General features: G+C 36.7%; 1 protein-coding gene across 1 annotated transcript in view; it reads left to right on the top strand.

Moving 5' to 3' along the window:
- Positions 1–27,178, top strand: part of Cdc73 (cell division cycle 73) — a 114,823-nt gene that overhangs the window by 65,750 nt on the left and 21,895 nt on the right. The window contains exons 11-13 of the mRNA XM_075988163.1: positions 9,953–10,010; positions 21,344–21,379; positions 21,684–21,771. Coding sequence (XP_075844278.1) covers positions 9,953–10,010; positions 21,344–21,379; positions 21,684–21,771 — 182 coding nt within the window. The remainder of the gene's footprint in view (positions 1–9,952; positions 10,011–21,343; positions 21,380–21,683; positions 21,772–27,178) is intronic.

Here is a 27,178-nt window from a genome sequence, read left to right as displayed (position 1 = left end):
TTAGGCATGTCTATAATAATCCTTAAGGAACTGAAATTTAAGGAAGGGGTTTGTAATGCTTCCTAATTTCTCATGTCTATGAAATATGCAAATCTTTACCATATAGTTGGTTCTGGGTGATTTATATGGTAAAAATTAGCAGTAACTTTGGGAATTATCTGTTTATTGTTATGTATGAGTTCAGTAATTTCAACAATACTAATATTGAAAAAGTTTAACCAGAATGGCAGTAGAACACTGAGCTACTGCTGTTGAATAAGAGAAAACGGGAGACTTAAGTCCACTCTTGCCTATATTGGTCTCCTTTTTGTTTGTGCTTTACATGACCCCTATACTTGAAATTTATTTCAGCTCATGACAAGAACGAAATACTTTTTTTTAAGTGCTATATTTTTTTTTAAACAGGTATAATTTTCACCATGTTTTACCTGCATGTTTGAGTATATGAGGGTGTCAGATCCCTTGGAGTTATAGACAGTTGTGAGCTGCCATGTGGATGCTGGGAATCGACCCAAGTACTTTTAAAAAGCAGACAGTGCTCTTAACTGCTGAGCCATCTCTCCAGCCTATATTGGTCTCCTTTTTGTTTGAAAATTATATTTGAGACTGACGCGCTACCTACTGCGCTAACGAGGCTCCTTTAGAGTATTAGGATATTCACCGGGTAGCATTACACATACTGGCAGAGGGTGTGTGTGGGTGTGAGAGAGTGTGTGAGATCTATCTCAGTGTTCTGCTGCTCCATGAATGTGGGAAATCTTTTTTTAAATTTTGTTTTCAAGACAGGGTTTCTCTGGAATTCATTCTGTATACTAGGCTGGCCTTGAATTTAGAGAGTCACTTGCCTCTGTTAGGATTGAAGGCGTTTGCCACCACTGCCTGATTCTTCAGTGTCTTAAAGTTTTCATTATAAAGGTTTTTTCATCTCCTTGATTAGTTCTATCTCCTTCTTGCCTCACCCTTCCCTCCCACCCCCAAGATTTTTCATATCCTTCAGTTAGGTACATGTTCCACCTATCTATGTATGTACACACAGACACACATACATGTCTTCTTGTCTCACCTATTACTTTCTTTCTCTCTCTAAAGACTTTTTAAATCCTTCATTAGGTACATGTCCTTATTCCCTATTCTTCATTAGGTTACATGTCCCACCTATCTGTGCATGCACACACTCAAACATTCATGCACTCATACAGGTACTCGCATTCATGAGGACCTCAAAAGTCCAGCACCTGCTTCCACACTAGACCCCTACGGAATAATTAACACTGTTCCAGTTCAAATTCATAGATCTAAGAACTACGTATAATTTACAGTAGGATGTGAAGGCAGGCAAATGATTTTTGGTTTGAAGACACAATGAAATTTATTTTCCTTTTTTACTCTTTAATGGTAGATGATTCTCACTTCCATTGGGGGATACAGTGCAATTGGCTTTACTCAGAGTAACAATTCAAGTATTAATCTGATGTAGAAACCCTCTTATATATCTCAGGTGGTACTTACCCATTCCAACTGACCCACAAAATTTACCATAGTAGCTGTCCTTATTTTGCTATTAACTAGAGAAGTATATACCATACAATATAAATGGTTCTGTAGTAGCGAACAATTTAGAATTATGCTTAGTGATTGAGTCTTTGGAAGATTATTATCACAATTTCTCTATCTTAAATATTAAATAATATATAAGTGTATATATATTCCTTGTTGTGATTCATTCACTGTTAAACCAGTTTTTCTTTTAGGCATCAAAAATTACAAATGATGAAGTAAAGTGGTAAATTTTTTTCATTTTCCTTTTTGATTTTTTGAGACAGGGTTTCTCTGTGTGACAGTCCTGACTGCCTTGGAACTCATTTTGTAGATGAGGGTGGCCCCTAACTCACAGAGATCCGCCTGCCTCTGTCTCCAGTGCTGGGATTAAAGGTGTGCGCCACCACTGCCCAGCTAGTAAAAATTTTCTAACGTTACTGACAGCATTGTATATTCCAATTTTGCATAACTATAATGAGTGCTATATTCCCAAATTACTTTTAGTTTTAAGTAGATTTTGATAGGGGTTGTGTCAGGTCTTTTGTTGTTGAGATTAAAATACTATTAAAAAACATTTTGTATTTATGGTAGCAGAAACCCTCTCAAATCGACATACATAAAACAGACAAATACCTAGCCTGGTCTACAGAGCAAATTCAAGAACTGCAAAACTACACAGAAACCCTGTCTAGAACTCACCCTCCACCCCCCCAAAGACAAGTAAACAATATTATAAGGCTATTTCACAGAACCCCATACCGAGAAGTAAAACTTGTTCTTTAAAAAGAACAGTAAGAAAATGGAAAAACTCACAAATTTAAAGAAGTTATTCTTTTTTGTCTGGTGTTGCATGAGCTTTCTTTTAATTTTTTTTTTCCTTCGAGGAAGTTTCTCTGTAACTTTGGAGCCTGTCCTGGAACTAGCTCTTATAGAACAGACTGGCCTCTAACTCACAGAGATCCGCCTGCCTCTGTCTCCCAAGTGCTGGGATTAAAGGCGTGTACCACCACTGCCTGGCAAGCTTACTTTTCATATGTATTTGCATAGTCTTCCCAACAGCTAACAAAATTTTGTAACTATTGCTATTACCTCTGTATGGATTGCACACTTCAGGAAGAAATGTAATTCATGTTTGTCACCAGTGAATACATCTAGCACTCATGAGAAAAAGGGAAATTGGATAAGCAGACAACCCTCAAAGAGTTTATGTCATAAAGTTTATAGTCAGATTTATTCTTTTAAAATAAGTATGTACATATATGTATTTAATAACAATTAATGAAAAAAAGAGGACATGAATTTGAAAAAGCAAGGAAGGGGTTATGGGACTGCTTAGAAGTAAAAAGGGATGTAATTACATTCTAATTTCAGTTACATACATGCACACTCTCATCATCTTTGTATTTGTTGGTTGGTGTTTTCAGTCTCCTGTAATTCAGGATGGCCTTGAACTATTCTTCCTGATTTGTCTCTCTCAAGTTGTAGGATTGCTCCGCCCCATGTAGAGCATATGAAATTTAGGCCTTTCCCTCCCTTTCTATAGTCTCATTTTCGCTTTTATTCAGATGTTGTAGATGAGATAAAGTGTAGCTTGGCCTATTTTAACAGTGTGATTTCAAATCAGTTTATGTGTTGCCTCCTTTCCCCCCTCCTCCCTCCCTCTCGTCTTTTCTTGTTGTGATACTCTTTTTTTCATGATTTCCCTTTGTATATTGACTTTTATATTTTGACTCAGTGTTTGCCAATGTGCTTTGTTTCTTGCAGACAACAAATAGTTGGGCTGCCTTTTTTGATCCATTTAGCTAATCTCTGTCTTTTGAGAGTTTTAAGCCGTTTATATTTATGTCTCGTATTGAGATAGACTTACTGATTCTTGGGTGATATTTTCCATGTTTCTTTTATGGTTTTGCTGAATTGGACACAATTGATCCATGTTTAGCCCTTCTTTGTTCATCTTTCGGTCTCAAAATTTTTTCTTTTTTGTATTCTCATGATTCTCTTTTCTCTTCTTGCTTATATTTCTCTTATGTATATACTAAAGTGCCAGCTTGGTCATATAGTGTCTTGGTTTGGATTTGTTTTCAAACAACTTATTTTATCCATCAATTAAAAAACAAAACAGAATAGCTGCTGAAGGTGCTGGAGAAATGGCTCAGTGGCTAAGCATTTGCTGCTTCTGCAGAATACTTTCATATAATACCAATGCTCACATAGCAGCTAACAACTCAGTGTAACTCCAGTTCCAAACAAATCTGATGCTCTCCTGGCTTCCTTGTTCTCCTTCATGCACATGGTACACGGGTATACATGCAGGCAAAACATCCATACACACATAAAGAAAATCCACAACAACTACTCCCAACTATAGAGCTTAAAATACTGTTTTTTAGATCTAGAGCAATGACTCAGTCATTGAAAGTACTTGCTGCTCTTTGATGGTCCCAGTTTGGTTCCCATTATACACAACATATTCTTCTGGTCTTTTTAGCTGCTATGCATGAATGCACTGCTCATATATGCATGATATCTAGACACTCAGATACATGAAAAGAAATAAAAACCTTTAAAAATTTATTTAGTGTTTTTTTTAAAAGTTTATGCTGAGAGATCTTATTTTATTCTGATGTATTTATCTGTACTCTTTAAAATGAGATGGTGCTTTTCATTTGTGGTTTTAACATCTTGGTTATATGGTTTATCGGAGGAGGTTCTGTTGTTATGTCAATTTGGAATTCTACTCAGCGCCTTTGTGCTTAAATGTATTTCTTTTCTTTATTATATCTCAACCTCTACTGACCTATGGATTCTTAGAGTGTGTCTTGTTCATTTCCCGTAGTTCTTGGATGTTGTGCTCATTCTTGGTTTATTACTATTTAAATGTAGTATTCCAACTGTTTTCTTTCATCCCTGATATTTTGTTCTGTATGTTCTTTGCTCATTGGATTTTTTCATTTTTAATATTTCTTTTTGAGTTTTGTTTTCTCTTCCAAAATACCAGTTTCTTTGCTGATTTCCTCATCTAGGTTGCTTATTTTATTCTTCAAGTCTTGATTGATTTCCTTACTTTATTCATCTGCTTGGTTATATTCCCTTTGTAGTCATTTGTAATTTTTAGAAATAAACTTTCAAAGTAACTTTTCAGCATTTTACCTATTTAGAGTCTTCTAATTAAGTAATTGAAGAGTGTTACCCTGCTATTTTATAATATGTGTGTTTGTTTTGCTTTATATAGGCATCGTGGTGAATATTTGTTGTCACATTATTAGTGAGTCTTAGTAAGCTTCGCTAGAACCACCCAGGATAAAACATCAGTGTAACAGCAAGAACAGTGACTGAACTGGTCAGAAGTACATGTTTTTAAGTGTTTGCGTATCAGAAGAGCTAGTCAGTTTGAGTTTCTGGAAATTCTTCCATCTTGCCAAAGGATTGTTGGGATTACAGATGGAATCTGTACCTTCACCTGTCTTTCTGTAGGGTCTGGGGATTCAGGCACTAGTTTTCCTCATTGTTCATGTAGCAATTTCTCTATTCATTGAGCCATGTCCTCACTTTCCAGAAATACATCTTATTAATAGGTTGATTAATGTTGATGTTATCAGTGAGAATGGGGAATAATATAGAGTAAGCTATGAATTAAATATTATGAAGGTACAGGAAAGGAGGGGGGAGGAGAAGGAAGGGCTAAATAAAAGGAGAAACAAGAAGATAGGTGAATATTGGGAAGAAGGAGAGACAAAAAGGAGATTTAAAAACTGACCCTACTAAAGAAACCCATGAGCACAGTTAACACAAGATGAGAAATAAAGACCTCTAGACTGTTTTTAGAATAAAGGTTAGTAGAGTGTATTGTATTGGAGCATTTTCTTTTTCAGTTTTCTAGTAGAGGATATTGTCAGTAGAAGGGATTGTTATTGAAAATTGGTGACTCTTTAAATTCTGCATTTGTACTGTAATCAGAATGTTAGACTATTGCTTAATAAACAGTGCTACAATCACTTTAGTGACTTTTCTCATTCTTGAAAATGACTCTACTGACCACCTTTGGCTTTGCAGTCTGTAGGTCTAACTGGTTTTCATTTGTTGCAGAATGCTCTGAAATTTGTATACCTTTTGTGGCTAACACCTAAAGCAGAGCAGTCTCCTGAGTTTGCTCTTGTGTGGGAGAGGCAAATCTATTATTGGAGGACTTTCTCAGTGTTTTCTAATTTGGAAATACTGCTTGGGAAGAGTGAGGCACTGGGGAGTGTCCCATGAACCAGCCTTCTAAAACTTTCAGTCCCAAGAATGTTTGTTGCCACCCTGAGCTGCCTCCTGACTTGTGGCTCAGGGCTCTCAGTCTCTGTTATTATTATACCTCTTGCCAGAGAAATCAAGGCCATTGTGCACCTCCAAGCTCTTTGCCATGCTATGTTTTCTGTGTGTTAGTATGTAACTTACTCAGGGATTGTAGTTGGGTATGCCCAGGCTCTTTAATTTGTATTTGTTACTCCAAGAGGAGCATTTTCTCAGATATTACCTTTTCAAGGAGGTAACTGGTCACGGCTCTCTGAGGTATGGAGATTGTCAGAGTAAATTTCTTTCTCCCTGGTGACCAGGCATCACTTTCACACCAAACCTGCTAATGTTCCAGGCATAGAACTGACTTTTGGTTTCTTTAAGCAGAGCCACCTGGCTAGTGTGTAGAAGAATCTTATCTTCTCCCACACCCCAAGCTGAGTGGACATATCTCATTTTTGCTGGTTGACCTTTTATTTCCTTGATTATTCAGCTTTCCTATGGTCTCCTTTGTGACTACAGCCCTCACTATTGTTTATCAGCTGTCTCCCTGACTTTTCCCAAGTCTACTGTCATTGAGTATACTTAAATTCTGCCATTTTGTTCTTAGTAACTTAAACATAATTTATGTTTATTCTTTCTTTTAATCATAAAATATGCATGACATACACTGTTTTATCCATTTCTAAGTTTACAATTCAGTGATACTATCTCTACATTTAAAATGTGCAACTGTCACTAATCTTGAATTTTTCATTTCAGAAAAAGAAAAGTGTATACATATTGCTCAATAAGTCTGCCATTCCTTCTTGCCCTTAGATCCTAATAATGACTAATCTGCCTTTTGTCTCCAAACTTGAGTAATCTGGATACCTCATATGTGAAAACATTAAATATTTGTTTTTCTGTGTTTTACTTAATTTATTTAGCATTGTATTTTCAGTGCTCATCAGCATTATATTGTGTTTGAGTCTTATTTTCTTTATTACAGTTGAGTAAAAGAAGTTGTGTACCTCATATTGTGTTTACCCATTCATATGTTAGAGTTGCTGTTGGGTTGTTCTCACTCTGCCTTCTGTTTGAATACTATTGCTACAAACAAAAATGCACACATATCTATTTATTCAAATACCAGTCTTTAGTATTTTTTGGTAGGTACCCATGGCTAGAATTACTGGTATAGGTGGTTATTCTTTGTTTAATGTCTTCAACCACTGTCATACTTGTTTTACATTCATGCCAACCTTGCATTGAGAGTTCTGTTTTTTAAAATTGGTGTTGAGCTTATCTTTTTAAGTTTTCTTTTAGAAATTCTGTGTGTGTGCCTATCTATGTATGTTTGGGTTATGTAAATGTGAATAAAGGTGCCCATAGAAGTGTGAGATTTTTCTGGCAGCTAGAATTGTGAGCTGCCTAACATGGGTGCTATGTACTGAATTCAGATCCTCCACAAAAGTACTATGTGTTCTTAATGACTGAGCCATTTCTCTAGCTCCTGTACTTGGTATTTTTTAGTGTCATTTTTTCCTTTTATTGTTTGCCAGTAACTATCCTAATGAGAAATAAGATACCTCACTTCTCAAAAGACTAGTGGTGTTTTTTTTTACATATTTTCATATGCTTATTATTTGTAAATATTCTCTAGAGAATTTTCTCTTTAAGGTCTACACCTTTTTTGAATTGGTTCTTTTTTTTTATCATTTGTTATAAGATGAAAGGATTCTTTGTTAATTTTTAATCAGATAAATGACTTGGAAAAAACTTTTTCCCATTTTATGAGTTACTATAGTTTTGTAGTAAGTATTGAAAATTGGAAGTTGAGTTTTATAACTTGTATCTTTCTTTTAAGATTAGTTATTTGAAGTTATTTATGATTTTATGTGAATTTTAGGATAGGTTGTTCTATTCCTGCAAAATTGGGAGTTTAATAGCAATTATTGAATATGTAGGTGATTTCAGGTAGTAGTATGCAAATCCTAACATAGTAATTCTAAAAGTCCAGAAATGGAGGCATATTTTTATTTAGTCATTTTGGGAATATATTATAAATTTTATTGACCCAAGGCTATCTACCTGGGCTAAAGTTCATTCCTAAACATCATTATTTTAATAGTATTATTAGTAGATTTTTTTCACTTATTTTTCAGCCTTTTTACTGTTAACATACAAGCACAATGTTGATTTTTGTCATCTAAAGCACTGTGGAATGTAATTACTGTAATTTTAGAGTAGCTGGTGAGCTTCTGGAATCTTCCTGTCCTTTCTTTCTCAGTTACTAGCATGACAGATCTGTACTACCAACCACATCCGGGAAATACTTTGCCTACTTGTTTAAGTAGCAGATACTCATTTTCCATTGCCATAGGATCTTAGATTATTTCATTCAGTAAAATAAAATAAGCAAGAGTTACTGGTAAACAACAAACCTTGACACACAAACAAACAAAACTTGTCTTATTTCTTGGAAATGCAGCTCTGTCACTGTTTTCTTCTATATAATTGAGGCGTTCTAACTTTCCCAAAATATGTCATGTTTTAATGCAGCTGTAATGCTAGATCCCCCCCCCCACCATGAAAAAAAGGAGAAAGCGAGTTTCCTCTCCAGTTAACAGTTTGTCACTGCCAAATTGCTATTCTTTTTCATTCATGCCAAACACACAACTATATACCTTTGAAAATATTTCACCTTTTCATCTTCACAGTAGAGAGTGGTAGAATTGTGTTATGTCGTTTACGCAACTTCAGAGCATCAGAGATCCAAGTATAAAATGCTTTTTTAAGTGGGCATTTGGTAGGGAGTCCTGGAAATGGCTGTAAATTAATGACACAATAAGGATCTTCCTAGTTTTGTCTTGTTCATAAAGTACCGATGCATCACACTGTATAACTATTTTTGGATTCAGATTAACCAAAACTATACAACTTAAAATTTGCATAAACTGATAAAAGACAATATAGACAAATCTTTCTTTTGCAACTCACAAAAATCTGATTCAATGAATTGAGGCTAAATGATGTGTATAGTGTAAAGAGATGAAGGAATTTAATGATTTATGTTATGAAGAATTATTAGAGGAAAAGTAGAATTTGAATGCTAATTAACAATGGGAATTGTATTCTTTTCATAGGTTTTTATTTATACTTATTTCTGTCTTGTATGCCAGTAAGTTATCTTCTTGAGTCAAAGGGTATAGTATTACTATTCCTATTGTAGGCATACCTTGCAGTTCAGCCTTATGGTTAGAGTTCTTATCAGCTAGCTCTTATTTGTGAGAAGTAATCCTAGGAAAGGAGTTTTGTTGACCTAGTTTAGAATGCGTTTCTTTTTGTCACAAAGGAATGGGACTTATTTCTTCTGACCAGAGAATGATTACTTCATTAATCAAGGATTGCTCATTGTACAAACATTTAATTATGTGAACTAGTTACCTGCTTTAAAGATCTACCAAGAAGTGTCATTATATCTCATTATATAACAAGATTAGGTGTTGTTTATCCATTTTTGCACTTACAGAGGAAAAATACTTGAGTAGACTTAGAATAGGTAGACTAGAATGTGTTTTAGTCATAGATGTATACATGCCCTTAAACTTGATTCCCAGCACTTCATTAAAAATAAATCTCAGAAGTTACAAAAAGCAGGCAAATAACACTGTTTCTGAAAATGTTAATGTTTTTCACAATTAAGCAAATAATTAAGAATATTACTTGGTACCAATGTAAATTTCCACTAAATACCTTCATTAGTATAACGTGCTAAAAAGCATAAAGTAAGTAGGACTTTTGCTTACTTGTTTATTTTTCCTCATGATTTTAGGGTCTAGTTCATCATGGAAGACAAGTCATGGCTTCAAGAGCAATTCTGATTGTGACAGTGGTACTTTTTTTTAAGGGTCAGGGATCTTTTTGAGACAGGGTCTCATGTAGCTCAGAATGGCCTAGAACTCACTGTATTATAAGCTGTTCTCTAGCTGTTCTATTACACACAGCAATCTTAACCTCTTAAATATTTTATTCTTTAAACTTAATAGGCCTTGGCCAAATGACTGACTAAATGGGAGAGCAATAGCAGATCTCTTAAAAATGTTTGTTATGTAAATGAACTTTGATATCATGCATCAATTTTTATCTTTTAAAGGAAGGTGCATCTGCCCGTAAGACTCAAACTCCTGCAGCCCAGCCTGTACCTAGACCAGGTAAAAATACAAAGTTTTGATTTTTTTCTAGATGTTCATAAAATTGAATGTATTTGATGTGTGGTCATCTGGAGAAATCATTGTTTTACTTAAAATATACTACTGAAAGGCCATTTTTCTTCAAATTAATCACCAGTATTCTTTAAGCTGGTCTTAAACTGTGGTACTATACACAAAATTCTCATTAAACTTTGCCAGCACCATTAGTCTTTATATTCTTAGCAGAAAAACAGAAAAGTTAAAATGAATAGTTTACAGAATCTCTGAAGTCTATATTTTTAATATTATTTACTGTCCTATCTTGAGCAAAAGTAACTTAAGGAAGGGGTGCAGTTTATTATCAGAAATTTCTGTGGCTGGACCTTGAAGAAGATGGTCACATTGCATCCTTGGTCAGGAAGCAGAGGGAGGTGTACAGTGTTCCAGATTAGCTTTCTCTTTTTCATGTAGTTTGGGATCCTAGTGCCTGAAATGGTGTCACTTACATTCAGGGTGGGTCTTCTTACCTTTGTTACTGTAATTTAGATAATCCCTTACAGATATTTCCAGAGACTAACATAATTATTATAGTCTCTCAGATATAACTGGAAGCTTATCTCTTAGGTAATTTGAGATCATCCATCACAGAAACCATCAATGAAATAAGTTATGGGACAGTGTATAGTAGTATCATGTAAACTTATGCCATGATACATTAGTTTGAGTTATTTGTTTTAGTTGAAGAGTTAAAGAACATTTTTAAGATGATTTTTTTTTTTTGGTTAAGATTTGTTTCTAAGGCCATTCACATGTATTTCTTTACTCAGCAATTCTTTTAGATTCATGTTTTTGGTTGTGAGCCTAGCCTTTAAATGGTGAGCCATCTCGCCAGCCCAGATTCATGATATTTTATGCAAATGTGGATTCTTTTTTCCTACAGAAATTCAGCATGTGTTGATGAGCACTTAGAATTTCCACAGTCAGTTTTTAAAATAGTTGGTGAGCAAGGGTACTATTGAAGTTATTTTAGCACCCATCTCTTCTTGGTACCTAAAACAATTTTTCTGACCCACGTAAAAACAATAGTATATTCATAACTATTTCTATGTTATCCTTGCTAGAATTAAACTTAAGAGCACTTTTTAGGAAGAAGAAAAAGTAAGTAGGAGTGACAGATGACTCTGGGTCCAAAGAATAGTGTCCATGAAAGTAGAGGTATACTATAGAAGCAGCTAAAGCAGCTGTGTAGCATCTTGGGAAGGAAAGGATGTGAAGTTGTGGTTTGTCAATCTCATGAAGGTCACATAAGAGATTTAGGGTTTGCAAAAGAGGTAAAACAAACAAAACTGTAAGAATTCTTATCTAGTTTTTTATTCTGTGAATTAATATAAAGTCATAGTTTCTCTAGACAAAAAAGGAGTAGAAGGAAGTTGCTGATAATGTAATGTTACATTACCTAAGTGTGATTTGTGTAGAAATGGAAGTTAAGGATATTGATCTTTGAATGTGAAATATCCTATTAGTCTCACGTATCTGAATACTTGTTTCTCAGCTTGCGATGATATTTGGGCATGTTGTAGAATCTTCAAGAGTTGAAGAAAGGCACCTTGGGGGCTTGGCCCTGAGGCTTGATATCTTGGCCCCACTTGATGTTCATTGTGTACCCACTAAATGTGGATGCAATGTGACCAACTGACCTCCTGTTTTCTCCTCCATGCCTGCCGTGTCTTCCCCACCATAATGAGCTTGTATGTACCTCTTTGGAACTGTAGGCTAAAATAGACCGTTTTTTCTCTTAGATTGCCTTTGTCATTTTTTTTTAACAGTATGTTTGTGAGTATGTATGTGTGCATACTGTGCATTCCACAGAACGCATATATAAATCAAAGGACAATTTAGGCTATTTTTACTGTGTGAGTTCTGAGGATCGAACTTAGGTTGTTCTGTTGAGCCATCTTGTTCTTATCCAGGGTAGTTTTTTTTTTTCTTCAGAGCAACAGGTTAATTATGAAAAGAAGAGGGTTGTGTTCTATTAAACATGATAGTCATATGTGAAATATCAGGTTCTGAAAATTTCAACTCTTAATATCCTCTGCTTCTTTTTCTTCCCAAGTACACTGAAGGTTTAACTAATAGAAGGAATTAAGTCTAATCTAAATATAATATCTTAGATACTGCCCTGCCCATACATTTGAGATTTCTTCTTTCATTTATTCCTTTTGGTCTCTGTTTCTCTCTATATCCCTACTTCCCTCCTTCACTCCCTCCTCCCCTCCCTTTCTCTCTCTCTTTTAAGTGCAAGGTATTCTGTAGCCTAGACTAGTATTAAACTCAGTATATAGCTGATGTTGATCTTGAACTCTTTTTTTAAAAAATTTTTTTTAAAACAATCTCTTCTTATTTTACATACCAATTCCAGTTCTCACTCTCTCCTCCCATTTTTTCCCTACCCCATCCCCCATCCACTCCTTATAGAGGGTAAGATTTCCCATGTTTAGTCAAAAAGTCTGACATACCACTTTGAGGCAGGACCAAGGCCCTCTTCACACACACCCCCCTCCAAAATAAATAAATTTGCTTATTTATTTATTTATTTGTGCAAGGTATCCCTCCAAAAAGCCAGTTTAGAGCTTGAACTCTTAATCCTTTTGTCTCAAGTGCTGGCATTACAAGCATACACCATCATGCCTTGCGTTTTACTCTCTTGGTTATTACTGATTTGAGATAAAGTCTTGCTTCATGCTTGATACTCTGCATTAGCTTTCTTAGTACCAGTACTATAGCTATGCTTTATTACACTTGGCATCATTAATATTTTGTATCCATATGCTCATAGCTCTTACCCACCATTCTGAAAGAAATTTAGATTTCAGTACTACATTGACCTTAAGAACCAGTTTCACTGGGTGTTTGTAGGTTGGAATCTTTATTTGTTCTAATATTTTTGTGAGTACTTTTGTTCAATAGAAATATTTGTTAAATGATATTTCCCAACTTGAGGGATATTGTTTAATATTTGACATGTTCATTTGCTATTTTTTAAAGCTGGGAAAAAAGCATGAATACCCCAAACATAGATGAGTAGATGAGGGCAGTATAGAATTGTATTGTTCCTTTAGATGGGATTTGGAGCATTTGGAAATGTGGAATGAAATACTTAGTCTCTACTTAGATTAGGGACATAAAGGATGGAATTACATTTCTGAGCAATTTAATTTTTTAAACTTGTATTTGTCAAATATTTGTAATATTTTAACAGAAAAAATCCTTAGATGTTTATCATCTTAGAATTTTTTAAAAATTTCAGATCTTTAAGAAAGTTTGGAAAGTAGCTTATGTTTATGTGTTTTCTAGTGCATCGAGAAATATATCTTAGATAAAGCCATAACCCCACTGGTTTCTCCTTTTCATAGCCTAATTAAGTCATTTGCCTTTTACCTTTTTTAAAATGCATCACTAATCATATTCAAATTCTCTAGCTTAAATATTTTATTATTTTATGTTTTTGAGGTTACTGTGTAACCTTAGCTATAAAACACACTTGGTAAACCAGGCTGTCTTTGAACTTTTGGAGATTCTCCTTCTTAACTGCTGGGATTAAAGATGATGTCACAGTGCCCGGCCTTCTAGCCTTAAATTGTTGGTGTATTATTCAGAATTCTTAAATAAATGGCCTTCAGTGTGTTTATTTAATATAATCATGTGAGATTGAGTTATGCTTGTTATTTCATTCAAGTTTCCTTTTCCCCACTTTTCTTCAATCTTTTTATTTATTCATTTCTCTGTTTATTTGCTTATTTATTTATTTATTTGCTTACTTAATGTGCGTTAATGTGCCTACATATATGTGTGAGGCTGTCAGATCTCCTGGAACTGGAGGTAAAGACAGTTGTGAGCTGCCATGTGGGTGCTGGGAATGGAAGAGCAGATGGTGCTTTTAACTGATGAGCCATCACTCTAGCCCCTCATTTAAGTTTATGATAATAGTCATTCAGCTTATAAACAATGTGCCACCTGTAGTTTTAAATCTATATGCTAATAATTTCCAAATTTTCGTCTTCAGTTAGAGAGCTTTGTCACGTGACACTAACAATATTAGCTATCTCTTCTCCATGAACATAAGTTATAGGCACTGCAAAACAAATATAAACACTTTTCCTTCACTCCTTCCCTCCCACCAAGTTCTCCTTTTTTTTAAATTCTTCAGTAAGTGGCACTACTATTAACTCTTTTTTAGCTTGCAAATCTTACAGTAGGTACTCTTCATACCTCATTTTACCTTTTATAGATCTGAAGGTGTTGTCAGATTTCCTTTTTCTGCATTCCTCTTTCACCCGTTTCACCTCACTGTCTCTACCACAATTTAAGATCCACCGTTTCCTTAAATTAGCATCTTACATTTTAGTCAGCAGACCGCAGTGTATCAGTCTGCTAACTTTCTGTTCCTACTCAGTCCTCCAAAAGATGCATGGTAGAAACTCTCAGGCATCTTTCAAAAAAAAAATTCTATTACTTCAATCAATTTAATAATAATTGTTACTACCCTTTTTTTACTTAGCCTTAGATTGGAATAAAGTAGTAAGAAAGAAAAGCTCTCGTTTAAATCACATTATTTGAGAAGGACTTTTGCATTAATTCTAACTGAGGTTTCTTTAGCTCCTGCTGGCCTGAAGCTTACTATTTATGCCAGGCAGAACCCCAACCAGAGATATGACTGCCATCCCCCCCCCCCCCCAGATTAAAGGTGTGTACCGACACATCTCGAAATTCTCCTTTTAATCCCTGTGTAAATCTAACTTTCTTTTGCCAGGGATATGAGCTGAAAATCAGATGATATCACTTTCTGGCTTAAACATTATTGGTCTTTGAGATGATACTTAAATACTTGGGAAGAAAAACCAGACATCCAATATTCTTTCCAAATCAAAACTTGAGATTCCGTGCCACCTCTGTCATAGTAGCATGTTGTCAGAATGATTGGTAGCACATGTCTGTAGTCCCTGCTAGTTAGAATTGGGAAGATCAGATCAATCCAGAAGTTTAGTTCAAGACCAACCTGGACAACATAGTTAGCCTCCCCCACACAAATGAAATAAACAAACAGGAACTTAGCATTGCATAAAAATCACTATTGAACCCCCTTGCCTCACGTGCACATGCATGCATGCATGTGGCCTCAGTCTTGACATTCTTCCCTGAGGTTCACACATCTGCTTTGGCACTTGCAAACATCCAGTTCATCCACTTGTGCTTTGCAAGTTGGCTCCTTTTCATTCTTCACATTTCAGTTTAAATGCCACTTCCTTTTAGGCATTTTCTAAGTATTTTCTTTAAATGACAGTTTCCCTTTTATTCATACATCTTTCAATTATATGTACCTTTTTCATTCAGTCTTGTTTGTGTGTAGGAGATTGAATCAGTGTCTTGTGCAGTTAGGCAAGTACTTTACCAATAAGGTATATCCCCAACCTCTTCAGTGTTTTTCTGTATTTGTTTCTGTATTAGCTCACCCATGCAGCTGAAATCTCCGTGAAAGCAAATCTTACTGCTGCTGTTCAGTGACTATGTGCAATGTCTTGTACAGAAGTTGCGAGCAATACTTTTAATATAAAGAATTCAATAATTTGTAATGAAGCAAAGGAGCATTAATAGTATTTCCTTTATCTTTTATTCACTGGCATATTAGCAGTGATTGCATTGCTTTAATAGCAGCAGCAGCAGCAGCAGGGCTCAGTTAGTGACATAAATACATGCTACATCTGGTTAAGGACTTGGAATATATAAATACATTATTTTTAAATCATTCATGATGCTTAATAGGATGTAGAGTTATCTCTGTTCTGCAGTTGAGGAAACGGAGACTGGGCAAACCTTAACTGAACTCCAGGGTTGTTATAGTTACTACATAAAATATACCTGATTTTTTTCATTGTTTATTTTTTTTGATATTTTTATTACTTTACAAATAACACCATTCAAAATTTCCGCTTCCTCCCCTCCTTCCACTTCCTTCCAGCTCCCCCACTCACCCTTTCCCCTCTACCTCCAGTTCTGAGAGAGGGCAGGGTACCCTGGCCTGTGGGAAGTCAAAGGCCCTCCCCCCCTACATCCAGGCTTAGGAAAGTGTGCATCCAAATAGAATAGGATCCAAAAAGCCAGTACATGCAGTAGAGACAAATCCCAGTGCCATTATCATTGATGTTTCAGTCTGCCTCAATTGTGAGCCATATTCAGAGGGTCCAGTTTGATCTTATGCTTGCTCAGTCCCAGTCCAGCTGGATTTGGTGAGCTCCCATTAGTTCAGGTACACTGTCTCAGTGGGTGGGGTGTGTAGTAGGAGCTGCGGGCTTGCTTTTCATCCCGCCCGGCTCCCGCAGGGCTAGCTTTACACCAGATATAATAACACACAAACTGTATTCTTTTAAGCACTGCTTGGCCCATTAGCTCTAGCCCTTACTGGCTAATTCTGATATCCCGATCAATCTATCTCTAATAAACTGTGTAGCACTGGTCTTACCGGGAAAGATTCAGCATGTCTGACCTGGTGGCTTGCTTCATCGCGTGCATCTGCCTGGGAGAGGGGAGCATGGCGTCTCTGAGCTCACTTCCTCTTCCTCCCAGCATTCTGTTCTGTTTACTCCACCCACCTATGTTCTAACCTATCTTTATTTAATTAACCAATGACCTTCCTCCATCACTTGTGGTCCTGACTTCCTTGCTCATATTCTCCCTCCTGCTCTTCATCTGGACCTTGGGAGCTCAGTCCAGTGCTCCCTTGTAGGTCTCTTTATCTCTGTCCATCGCCAGACGAAGGTTCTATGATGATATTCAAGATAGTCATTGGTCTGACTAAGGGACAAGGCCAGTTTAGGCACCCTCTCCTCCACTGCCCAGGGTCCTAGCTGGGGAAATCCCTGTGGTCTCTTGGGAACTTCTCTAGAGTCAAGCCTCTTGCCAATTCCACAATGCCTCCCTTAATTAAGATATCTTCTTCCCTGCTTCCATATCCGTCCTTCCTCCATCTCAACTATCCCACTCCCCAAAGCTCTCCTCAACCGTCCCCTTCTTCCTTCTCTCTCCCCCTCTCCCCTTTCCCTTACCCCACCCTCACCCCCACGCTCCAAACTTTTGCCTGGGGTGATCTTATCTGCTTCCAATTTCCAGGAGGATCTATATATGTTTTTCTTTGGGTTCACCTTATTACTCAGGTTCTCTAGGTTTACAAACTATAGGCTCAATGTCCTTTATTTATGGCTAGAATCCACTAATGAGTTAGTACATACCATATTCTTATTTTTGGGTCTGGGTTATCTCACTCAGGATAGTGCTTTCTATTTCCATCCATTTTCATGCAGAATTCAAGATGTCATTTTTTTTAACTGCTGTAGTACTCTAATGTGTATATGTGCCACACTTTCTTTATCCATTCTTCCATTGAGGGATATCTAGGTTGTTTCCAGGTTCTAGCTATTACAAATAATGCTGCTATGAATATAGTTGAACAAATGCTTTTGTACTATGATTGGGCATCTCTTGGGTATATTTCCAAGAGTGGTATTGCTGGATCCTGAGGTAGGTTGATTCCCAGTTTTCTGAGAAACTGCCACACTGATTTCCAAAGTGGTTGCACAAGTATACATTCCCACTAGCAATGGATGAGTGTTCCCCTTACTCCACATCCTCTCCAGCATAGGCTATCATAGGTGTTTTTGATTTTAGCCATTTTGACAAGTTAAGATGGTATCTCAAAGTTTTGATTTGCATTTCCCTGATAACTAAGAAAGTTGAACATGTCCTTAAGTATCTGTTGGCCATGTGAAATTCTTCTGTTCAGAATTCTCTGTTCATTCAGTACTCCATTTCTTAATTGGGTTATTTAGAATTTTAATGTCTAGTTTCTTGGGTTTTTATATATTTTGGAGATCAGACCTTTGTCTGGTGTGGGGTTGGTGAAAAGGAGTGCTTGGGGTCAGGCTGGAATGTGGTAAAGAAAGCCAGCAGCCGGGAATCACCCCGCTGGATGGCCAGAAAGGCTTAGGGAATTGGAGGGGGCCTGTACTCAGTTTCTCGGGATTGTGTGGTCGCGTGGGTACTCACTCACCTCTTCAACATACCTGATTTTTTATGTATGTTTTTGGTATCCAAACAGAGGTACACCTAGCATGATCTTGTGGTATTTGTGGTTAGTTTTTTGTTCGTGTTCTTTGAGGGACCACTATGTGGAATTTCATAGTGGCTACCGTAAATTACATTCTTGTCTTCAGTGTGTAAGTGTTTCATTTCCCCATCAAGTCCTTGCCAGTATTTTCTATAGTTTTCTTTTAAAAAAAAAAAAAACCTAGGGGGAAGGGGAACAGAGAGAGAGAGAGAGAGAGAGAGGGGGAGGGAGAGAGGGAGGGAGGGAGGGAGGGAGGGAGGACCCTCTATACCATGGCACATATATAGAAATCAGAATGCAATTTTTAGGAGTATAATCTCTTTCCACCATGTGTCTTGGGAACTGAACTCAATTGTCACACTTGTCAGCAAATGTCTTTACCCATTGAGCCATTTCCCTGGCTGTAGTTTTTCTTAATGTTAAATTTCTCACAGGTGATAGAGAATCACAATGTAGTTTTTATTTGCATTTCCTTGTGTGCTAAGAGATTTAATTTTTTTCATTATTTGGTATTTGTACTAAGACCTTTGAGAAATATCTTATTTCAATATACCTGTTTATTGATTAGTGTATATTTGTGTGTGTGTGTGTGTGTGTGTGTGTGTGTGTGTTTAGTTTCTTTATCTCTTTATAGTTCAGTGTGCAGCTGACAAGGTTTGCCCTCTTGTAGGCCATTCACACTTTGCAAGCCTTTTATTTTATGTAGTTCATTTACCAGTGCTTGGATCATTTTTTGAGCCTGGGGTCCTTAAAAATCCTTCCTGTGCTTGTGCTCTTAAATTTTACTCATTGTGACGTAGCACTTTCAGAATTTTGCATCCCTTAAAGGTCTTCTATTCATTTTTAGTTAATTTTTTGCTTGCCTACCCTCCCTCCCTCCCTCCCTCCCTCCCTCCCCTCCCCTCCCTCCCTCCATAGTATGAAAGATGGAACTGGTTTCATTCTTCTGCATTTGGCTATTTCCCAATACCATTTTTTTTTATGATGCTTATTTTCTCCAATGTATGCTTTTTTTATATCTTTTGTCAAATTAGATGGATATATCTGTGTGGATTTATTTCTTGAGTCTTCCATTCTATTTCTTTTGTCCTCATTCTGTTTTTGTATTGGTTTCCTTACCATTGCTGTTACTGTGACTTTGTATTATGCTTTGAAACCAGGCTAGTCAAGATCTTTTATGTTTCCATATGAAATTTAGGATTTTTTTTTTTTAGTTCTGGAAAATACATCATTATCACATTGAAACTAGGTTACTTTTGATTGTGTAACCATTTTCACAATATTCTGCAACTTCATGAGCATACCACACAGGATTCTTACTGTGCCTGCTCCAGTTTTTGTTTACTCGGGTTTATCCACATGAGCTTCACCATGTCCCTGTTTTGATACTTCTAGGAAGCCTATTACTACTTCTTTGGTAGTTATTTTATCTAAACTTTGAAACTTTATGTACATGTGTGAGCTCTTAAAATTTTTTTTTCTCATAGTTTGTTTTCTGAGCCTTTACTTTAGCAAATGTTGCTTTACTTTTTTGGGTCTAGGTCTAGATTTCCTTAGTAGAAAAGTAAGAAATCTGACTGAAATGACATTGAGATAGATTCCCTCTTTCATCTCCCTATCATAGCATCTTTTCTCTCTTTTGTACCTATATTTCTGTTCAAAATATCACCAATTTATCCTCCACCAAATGCTGTTTTTTAAGAATGTATTATATAACAAATAATATGGTCTAGCTACTCAGATTTATTCATGGTCTTAGAAATGAGTCAAGAAATCTTATGTATTTCCTTATGAAGAGGAAAAAGTGATTACAAATGTATATATGTGAGTCAGTCTGGGTAGTGATAGAAAGATGATGCAGTGTATTCTGTAGTAACAACAAAATATGCAGAGTATAAAGAATTCATTAGGATGTAACATCTTGCTTCCTAAGGAATGGAGTGTATTCTGGACTCTTGAGATTCATTACAGGTTGCAACTGTTTCTGAAAACTGCCACTGAATTTGAATGTTTTTCTTACTGTCCACCATTTATTAGTTTAATTTTTTGGAGTTGCTTAACCACATTTCCATGTAAAATAACTCTATTGGCTAGAAAAACTTTTCAGGTAGTTTCTTTTGCATTTCATCTTAGGGACCCTGCTCACTTCCAGTTTACTTGTGTTAGCACCTCTTCCCCTCCCCTCCCCTCCCCTCCCCTCCCCTCCCCTCCCCTCCCCTCCCCTCCCCTCCCCTCCCTTCCCTTTCTAGATTGATCTCATGTAATTGCAGTGTATTTAGATTATATTACCACATTCTTCGGTCTATCATCAGATCGTTCTACTCTCCTAAATGATTTGATTTTTAAATGCTACTGTTTATTCTTTTTTTCTCCTGTAAAGGTCCATTGTCTTGTTAAGTGCTTACTCTCGTGTTCTTCATTATAGCATCATACAATTTTTTTTTTTAAATTAAACCATCTAGATTCCATGTGACATAAGCATTTCAGGCCAGGCGGTGGTGACACACGTCTTTAATCCCAGCACTCAGGAGGCAGAGGCAGGCCAATCTCTGTGAGTTTGAGTCCAGTCTGGTCTACAAGAGCTAGTTCCAGGACAGCTAGGACTGTTACACAGAGAAACCCTGTCTTGAAAAACCAAAAAAAAAAAAAAGAGGAAAAAAAAAGCATTTCAAAAGATGTTGTGTAGGCAAATAGTAAAATATGAACGTTCTTTACTGCTGCATATTTAAAGCAGTTGGCTCACTGCTTTTAATGATCTTTCTGTGACCAAAAATTTAAACATTTTAAAGAAAGAAAAGAACTTAAAAATTATTTCAGATCTTAATCCCCAATAACTTCTTTCTCTTTCCTCAGTTTCCTTACTCTGAATCTACTGTTTTGGATGTTCTTTTAGTACTCTGCTTTTACATTTATAGAAGTGTATTATAAAACTATTTTCTTTGTTAATGAGATCCAGGCATCCATGAACTAACTAATTATACTGTATTTATTCTTTTCTTATACTCTGTTATTCTTTTATTCTTATACTAAATTATTGTGTAATGCCACAGCATTTTAGTATTTGTAAAAAGCATAAAATGTGGGATGGCTTGTGTTTTACCACCAGTCATATGAATATCAGTATTAAGCTTCCTTTGTAAGTTGGAAATATTTTGTTTTGTCTTATAGCAGTTGTCATTTTTTTTTCTGTTTACAGTTTCTCAAGCGAGACCGCCCCCAAATCAGAAGAAAGGTATGATTGTGTCTTTTATTTACTTTAGGAAGTAAATGTAGGTGAGCTAGGTTTCAGAATTAGGGCTCATATGTTTGTGCATCAATTTTGGGTATATCTGCTTAGTATTTTACTTGGTGAGAAATAAGCCACATGGGCTATAAATATCTTTGCTATTATTGAAAATTAAAATTTTAAATTTATTTTAAAATATTTTAGCACAAAAGAATTAAGTTTATAAATTTAAAAATTATTATAATACAGAAAGTGATTTCTTTTACTAATAATAATGATTTTTTTAACCTTTAAATTTTTTTCTTTACAGGATCACGAACGCCCATTATTATTATCCCTGCAGCTACCACTTCTTTAATAACTATGCTTAATGCAAAAGACCTTCTACAGGATCTAAAGTAAGTAATTTATAATGTTTATTTTGTTGTTGTTGGTTTTTTATTTTATATATTTTTATTTTTATGTTGTTGTTTTTTCGAGACAGGGTTTCTCTATGTAGCCCTGACTGTTCTGGAACGGTCTTTGTAGACCAGGCTGACTTTGAACAGTGAGAGCCTACATCTCCCTCTCAAGTACTAGGATTATAGGGGTGCACCACCACTGATCACTTAAAATTTGTTTTTTTAAAATAATCTCTTGTTTTTTATGAGACACTGTTGGCTTTGCTATGTAATCTTAATTGTTTTTTGAGATTATAGTATAGTTATATCATTTTCCCTTTCTTTTCTTCTCTCTAAACCTTTCCATGGTACATTTTCTTTATTGTAAAAAGTTTGCTTCATATAGTATATTTTGATTATGCTTTTCCTCTCCCCAAACGTTCCCAGATTCTGCCCACCATCTTACCTACTCCAATACTTGGTGGGTCAGTCAGTCTGTCTGTCTCAAACAAACCAACAACCCATATAGAAATGGAAACTGGAACACACAAGGAAAAGACCAGTAAGACAGAATGCCTAAATAAAACAAAATGAGCCAAAAAAAGTGTACAAAAAATACTGTTCTTGATACCATTCATGTTCTTGGCATGGGGCCTATCCTGATGTGGTTAATATACTCAGCAAGACTCCATTGGATAGAAGTAGTTTTCCCTTTTCCAGTAAGTATCAATTGCTGTAGATAGCGTCTTTTTTAGGGGTAGGAACCCATGTTCACTTTCCAGTCTCAACACTTGGCTTGAACTGGTACAAACTTTATGTTTGCTGCAATGGTCTCTGTGAGTTTAGATTGTATCAGGAATGTTGCATATGGAAGACAACTTCCTTGGAGTCACACATTGAGTAGGCTCTTGTAATCTTTCCACACCTTCTTCCACATATATCATCCCTGAACTTTAAGGGGATAGGTGTGATAAAGACATCCCATTATGACTTAGTGTTCCAAAGTCTCACTCTCTGCACATTGTCCAGTTATGGGTCAGTTCTCATTTACTGCAAAAGGAAATGTCTCTGGTGATGTTGAATGAGGCACAGCTCTACGGGTATAACAATATCATTAGTAGTTGTCTTAGTTGCTTCTCTGTTCCTGTTTTGAAATACCATATCCAAGGTAACTTTTAAAGCAAGTGTTTAATTGGGAGCTTGCTTACAGGTTCAAATCATCATGGCTGACAGCATGGTGTTGGCTGGCAGGCAAGCATGACTCTGGAGCTGTAATAGCTAAGAGCTCATCCCATAAATTGTAGGTAGAAAGGAAGAGTGTGACCCACCCAGACTGACATAGGTTTTTGAAACTTCAAAAATCCCACTATCAGTGACACACCTCCTCCAATAAGGCCGAAATTTCTAATTTTTCTAAAACAGTTCTAATAATAGGAGACCAAGCATTCAAAAATAGGAGCCTATGGGGGCCATTCTCTTTCAGACCACCACAGAGTCATATTAGTGCTTTGTCCTTTTAGCAGAATAGTAGCATTAGATCTAACCAGTCTCAGGTTCTTGACCATTCTAGCAGTTTGATCTTGATTTAACTTTGGTAGAAATTTATCCATTTTTTTTTTTTAGGTTTTCCAGTTCAGTGGAGTACAGATTTTTAAAGTATATCCTCTAGGATTCTGCAGATTTCTTTGATATTTGTTGTGCCAACTCTTTCTTTAGTTCCTTGTTGTTTGTTTCTATTTCACTGATTTCAGCCCTCAGTTGGGTTATTTCTTGCTGTTTGTATTTTGTGTGTTATTTCTTCTTGTTCTAGAGCTTTGAGATGTAACATTAAATTACTAATATGAGATCTCTCCATTTTTTTATGTAAGCACTAATGTTTAGAACTGTCTTCATTGTGTCCTATAAGTTTTGCTATACTGTTTTAATTTTCATTCAATTAAAAAGATTTAATTACCTTCTTGATTTTTGTCTTATTTTTTTTTCCATAGTGAGTTCAGTTTCCATGAGTATGTATATTTTTTGTTGTTGCTGGTAGGTAGTTTTCATTAATGGTCATCAAATAAGATACAGGATATTTTAGTGTTCTTGTATTTGTTGAAACTTTGGGTTTTTATTATCTCCATTGGGAAGATGTTTTTCTAACATTCTGTCATTAGATGTTAATTTAATTAGTCTTTTTACCATGCAGCGTTTAATATCCTTTCTATGGTCTGTACATTTAGTGTTTTGTTTATTATGTGTTGTGAGGAAATTTCTTGTCCTTTTTGGTATTTTGTATATTGTATATGTTCTTGTACCTTGAAAGGCACATTCTTGGTTATTTTGGGCAAATTTTTTGTTAAAACTATTTTCTGTGCATTTGGCTTGTGTTGCTTCTCTTTAGGTTAATCATAATTCATAGGTTTGGTCTTTTCATAGTGTCCTAGATTTATGAACGTTTTGTGCCCTCTCTTCCCCCCATTTAACATTTTCTTTGACCGCGGTAAACATGTTTTTCTACCTTGTCTTTAAGACCCAATATTTCCTCTTCTATCTCTTATGATCTGTTGATGACATGTACCTCTGAGGTTTTTCTTTAGCATCCTCAATCTTTTATTTCTACTTGGGTTTTCTTTACTGATTTCTATTTCTTACTTAAATTCTACTTTTCTGACTTGATTGTTTTGATAATTTCGTTCAACTGTTTTTACAGACTTTATTAAAGGATTTATTTATATTTTTAAGAACCTTGACCACATTTTTACTTCCTGTTTTGAAAGCCTTATCTTGTGATTATATTATATTTTTTCAGGTCTTACTGCAGTATGACTTCTGGTGGAAGCATGTGATCTCGGCTGTTCATGTTTATTTTTTTGTGCTTGTGTCTAGGCACCTGGAATTCTGATGTTTGAAGTGTTTCTTGATAGTGATATCTGGTCCTGTTGGATGCGTGGTCCATTCTTTGGTTGCTATTGTCCTTGGATCTTAGCCAAGTGTGGTGGCTGTGGGGTCCCTGGTAGAGAGTCCTGCATGTCGGTATAAAGGAGTGGAAATGGCATGGAGCAAAGGCCGGGAGGGGCTATGGGAAAGAGCTAGGGATATTGGGTTGGCAGCAAGAGAGTCCCCAGGAGTGGGATGTGGTGAGAGGTGTGGGGATCCTACAAGCAGGTTGCAGAAGGTCAAAAAGTAAGTCTGAAGATGTAGAGATGAAAGGACTAGGGATACCTGGTGTAGAAGGGTCTTCTGTCTATGTGTTACTTTCATTGGTTAAATAAAGAGACTGCCTTGGCCTTTCGATAGGGCAGAAAAATTAGGTGGGTGGAGTAGACAGAATAGAATTCTGGGAGGAAGAAAGCAGAGTCAGAGAGAGCCACCATGGAGCCAGCTGCCAGGTCAGACATGCTGGATCTCTTCCGGTAAGCCACAGTCACATGGTGACATACAGATCATTAGAAATGGATTAATCAAGATATGAGAGTTAGCCACTAAGAGGCTAGAGCTAATGGGCCAGGCAGTGTTTAAATGAATACAATTTATGTGTTGTTATTTCGGAGTTTAAGCTAGCTGGACAGCGGGACACAGCCCGCTGCTCTCCTCCTTAGAATAGGTACCTACATCTACAGGTGCATCTACAGGTGGAATCCCCAGTGAATTGAGTTGGGTTTGAGGAGGATCTCTTGCAAGCAGTCCAAGACTTAAGAGTATGTCTGGAGAGAGTATAAAGGAGGACAGGGATGAGACTAGTCTACCTGAGTTCCAGCTCTGTGTGGCTACTGGGGATCCTTGGTAGAAATGTTTCTGGGGGGATTGGTGGGTAACATAAACAGATGGAGATGGCTGGAATGGAAGGCCGAAAGGGTAGGTGGTAAAGGGCCAAACTGAGTCTGCACCATAGGCAGTCCCCATGGAATGCAGCCTCCTGGAAGCAAGCTGCTAGCTATATCACTGAGAGTGAAAAGGAGAGATTGTAGAGGAGGACAGGAAGGATAGTGTAAATCACCTGAGTCACAACCAGGTGTGGCCCCTGGGTTGGGGGTGTGGTTCCAGGTAGAAAGTATTTCTGGGGATGAGTGAGTGACAGAAAGGAATGGAGATAGGATAGAAAGGGAAGGTTCATTGTGTGGTTGTTATTGATCAAAAATTACTTACTTTGGGAGAGAGCAGTTTTGCCTAACAGAATGCTGAAATGAAAGTTTTCAAAATTGTAATCTTCATTATTTGGATCCTTTAGAGCAGTGGTTTCAACCTGTGGGTTGCTGCCTTTTCGCAGGTCAAATGACCCTTTCAGAGGGGTAGCCTAAGACCGTCAGAAAATACAAATATTTACTTATAATTCATGACAATAGTGACATTACAGTTATGAAGTAGCAACTTCATATTGTGGGGGGCGGGTCACCATAACTGTCTTAAAGGGTTACAATACTAGGAAGGTGAGAACCACTGCTTTAGAGACAGTTACAGAAATTTTTAGCTGACAGAGAAGGATACTCGTTAAAAAAATGTTCAAATGTGATATTAGATAATACAGGAAGGGGAATACTAAATAAAACTATGAGTTTTAAAAGTATAGGAGGAGTGTTAAAGATGAAAAAAAAAGACCCACTTTCCTGTGGTTTATGTTATTTATATGTATTGCTCATGCGTCTAGTGTCTGCTAAATCTGTCTTTACTTGAGTAGCTTCCCTTCTTTGTGTACCAAGACCCTCTGCTAGCCGTACTTATCTTGTCACCTGTGGACTGGTCCAGTTGTTTCTCCCTCCAGGGGACTTCCCAGATCATACTCTCCGGGGCTTGCTAACTCTATATGGAGGATGCTCCTAAATGTGTTGGAATAGTGGGGAAGCAACCACAGCACTTAAGATCTGTCTGTAAAGGCAGAGGATCTGATTCTACACTTTATACTTTTCCTAAGTATTAATCAGCCCAATGAAGGGGTGTACTTAAGAGATCCTGGGCTTTGCAGCAGTGGAGGGTAAATAAATAGGTGACTCCAGAGGATGATCCACCTGCTGGTCCTCAAGGTGGGTCAGAGCCCGAAGCATAGGACCCAGTCTCCTGTGTGGTTCTCAGTGGATAAGTTTGGTTGGTTGGTTCCCCGCCTTCAAGGGAAGAGTTAAACACTTAACTGCCTGCGCCCAGTCTTCTATTCCTGCACTTTTTAGCTTGTGGAATTCTGTCTTTCCGCTAGCACAGCTGTTTCCTAGTGCTGGCTCTCACTCTGTTGTAGCATGGTATATTTAGGCTCCATGACTCTTGGATGTTCCCTGTCCTTAGTGCTGCTTATCTCCACTGCTGGCTCAATTTTTAATAATAGGATTTCTCTTAAGTTGGTGCCTCAGCTATTCCTGAACCATGTAGAATAGCACAATGGTATTTTTCTCTAATGCTGATTTGCTGTGAAGAGGAGTTACTGTCTCACAGCTAGACTTGAAACTTGTGAGGACTT

This window comes from Microtus pennsylvanicus, chromosome 10 (assembly GCF_037038515.1).
Source record: "Microtus pennsylvanicus isolate mMicPen1 chromosome 10, mMicPen1.hap1, whole genome shotgun sequence".
NCBI lineage: Eukaryota > Metazoa > Chordata > Mammalia > Rodentia > Cricetidae > Microtus > Microtus pennsylvanicus.
This window is presented reverse-complemented; position numbering and strand designations above follow the sequence as displayed.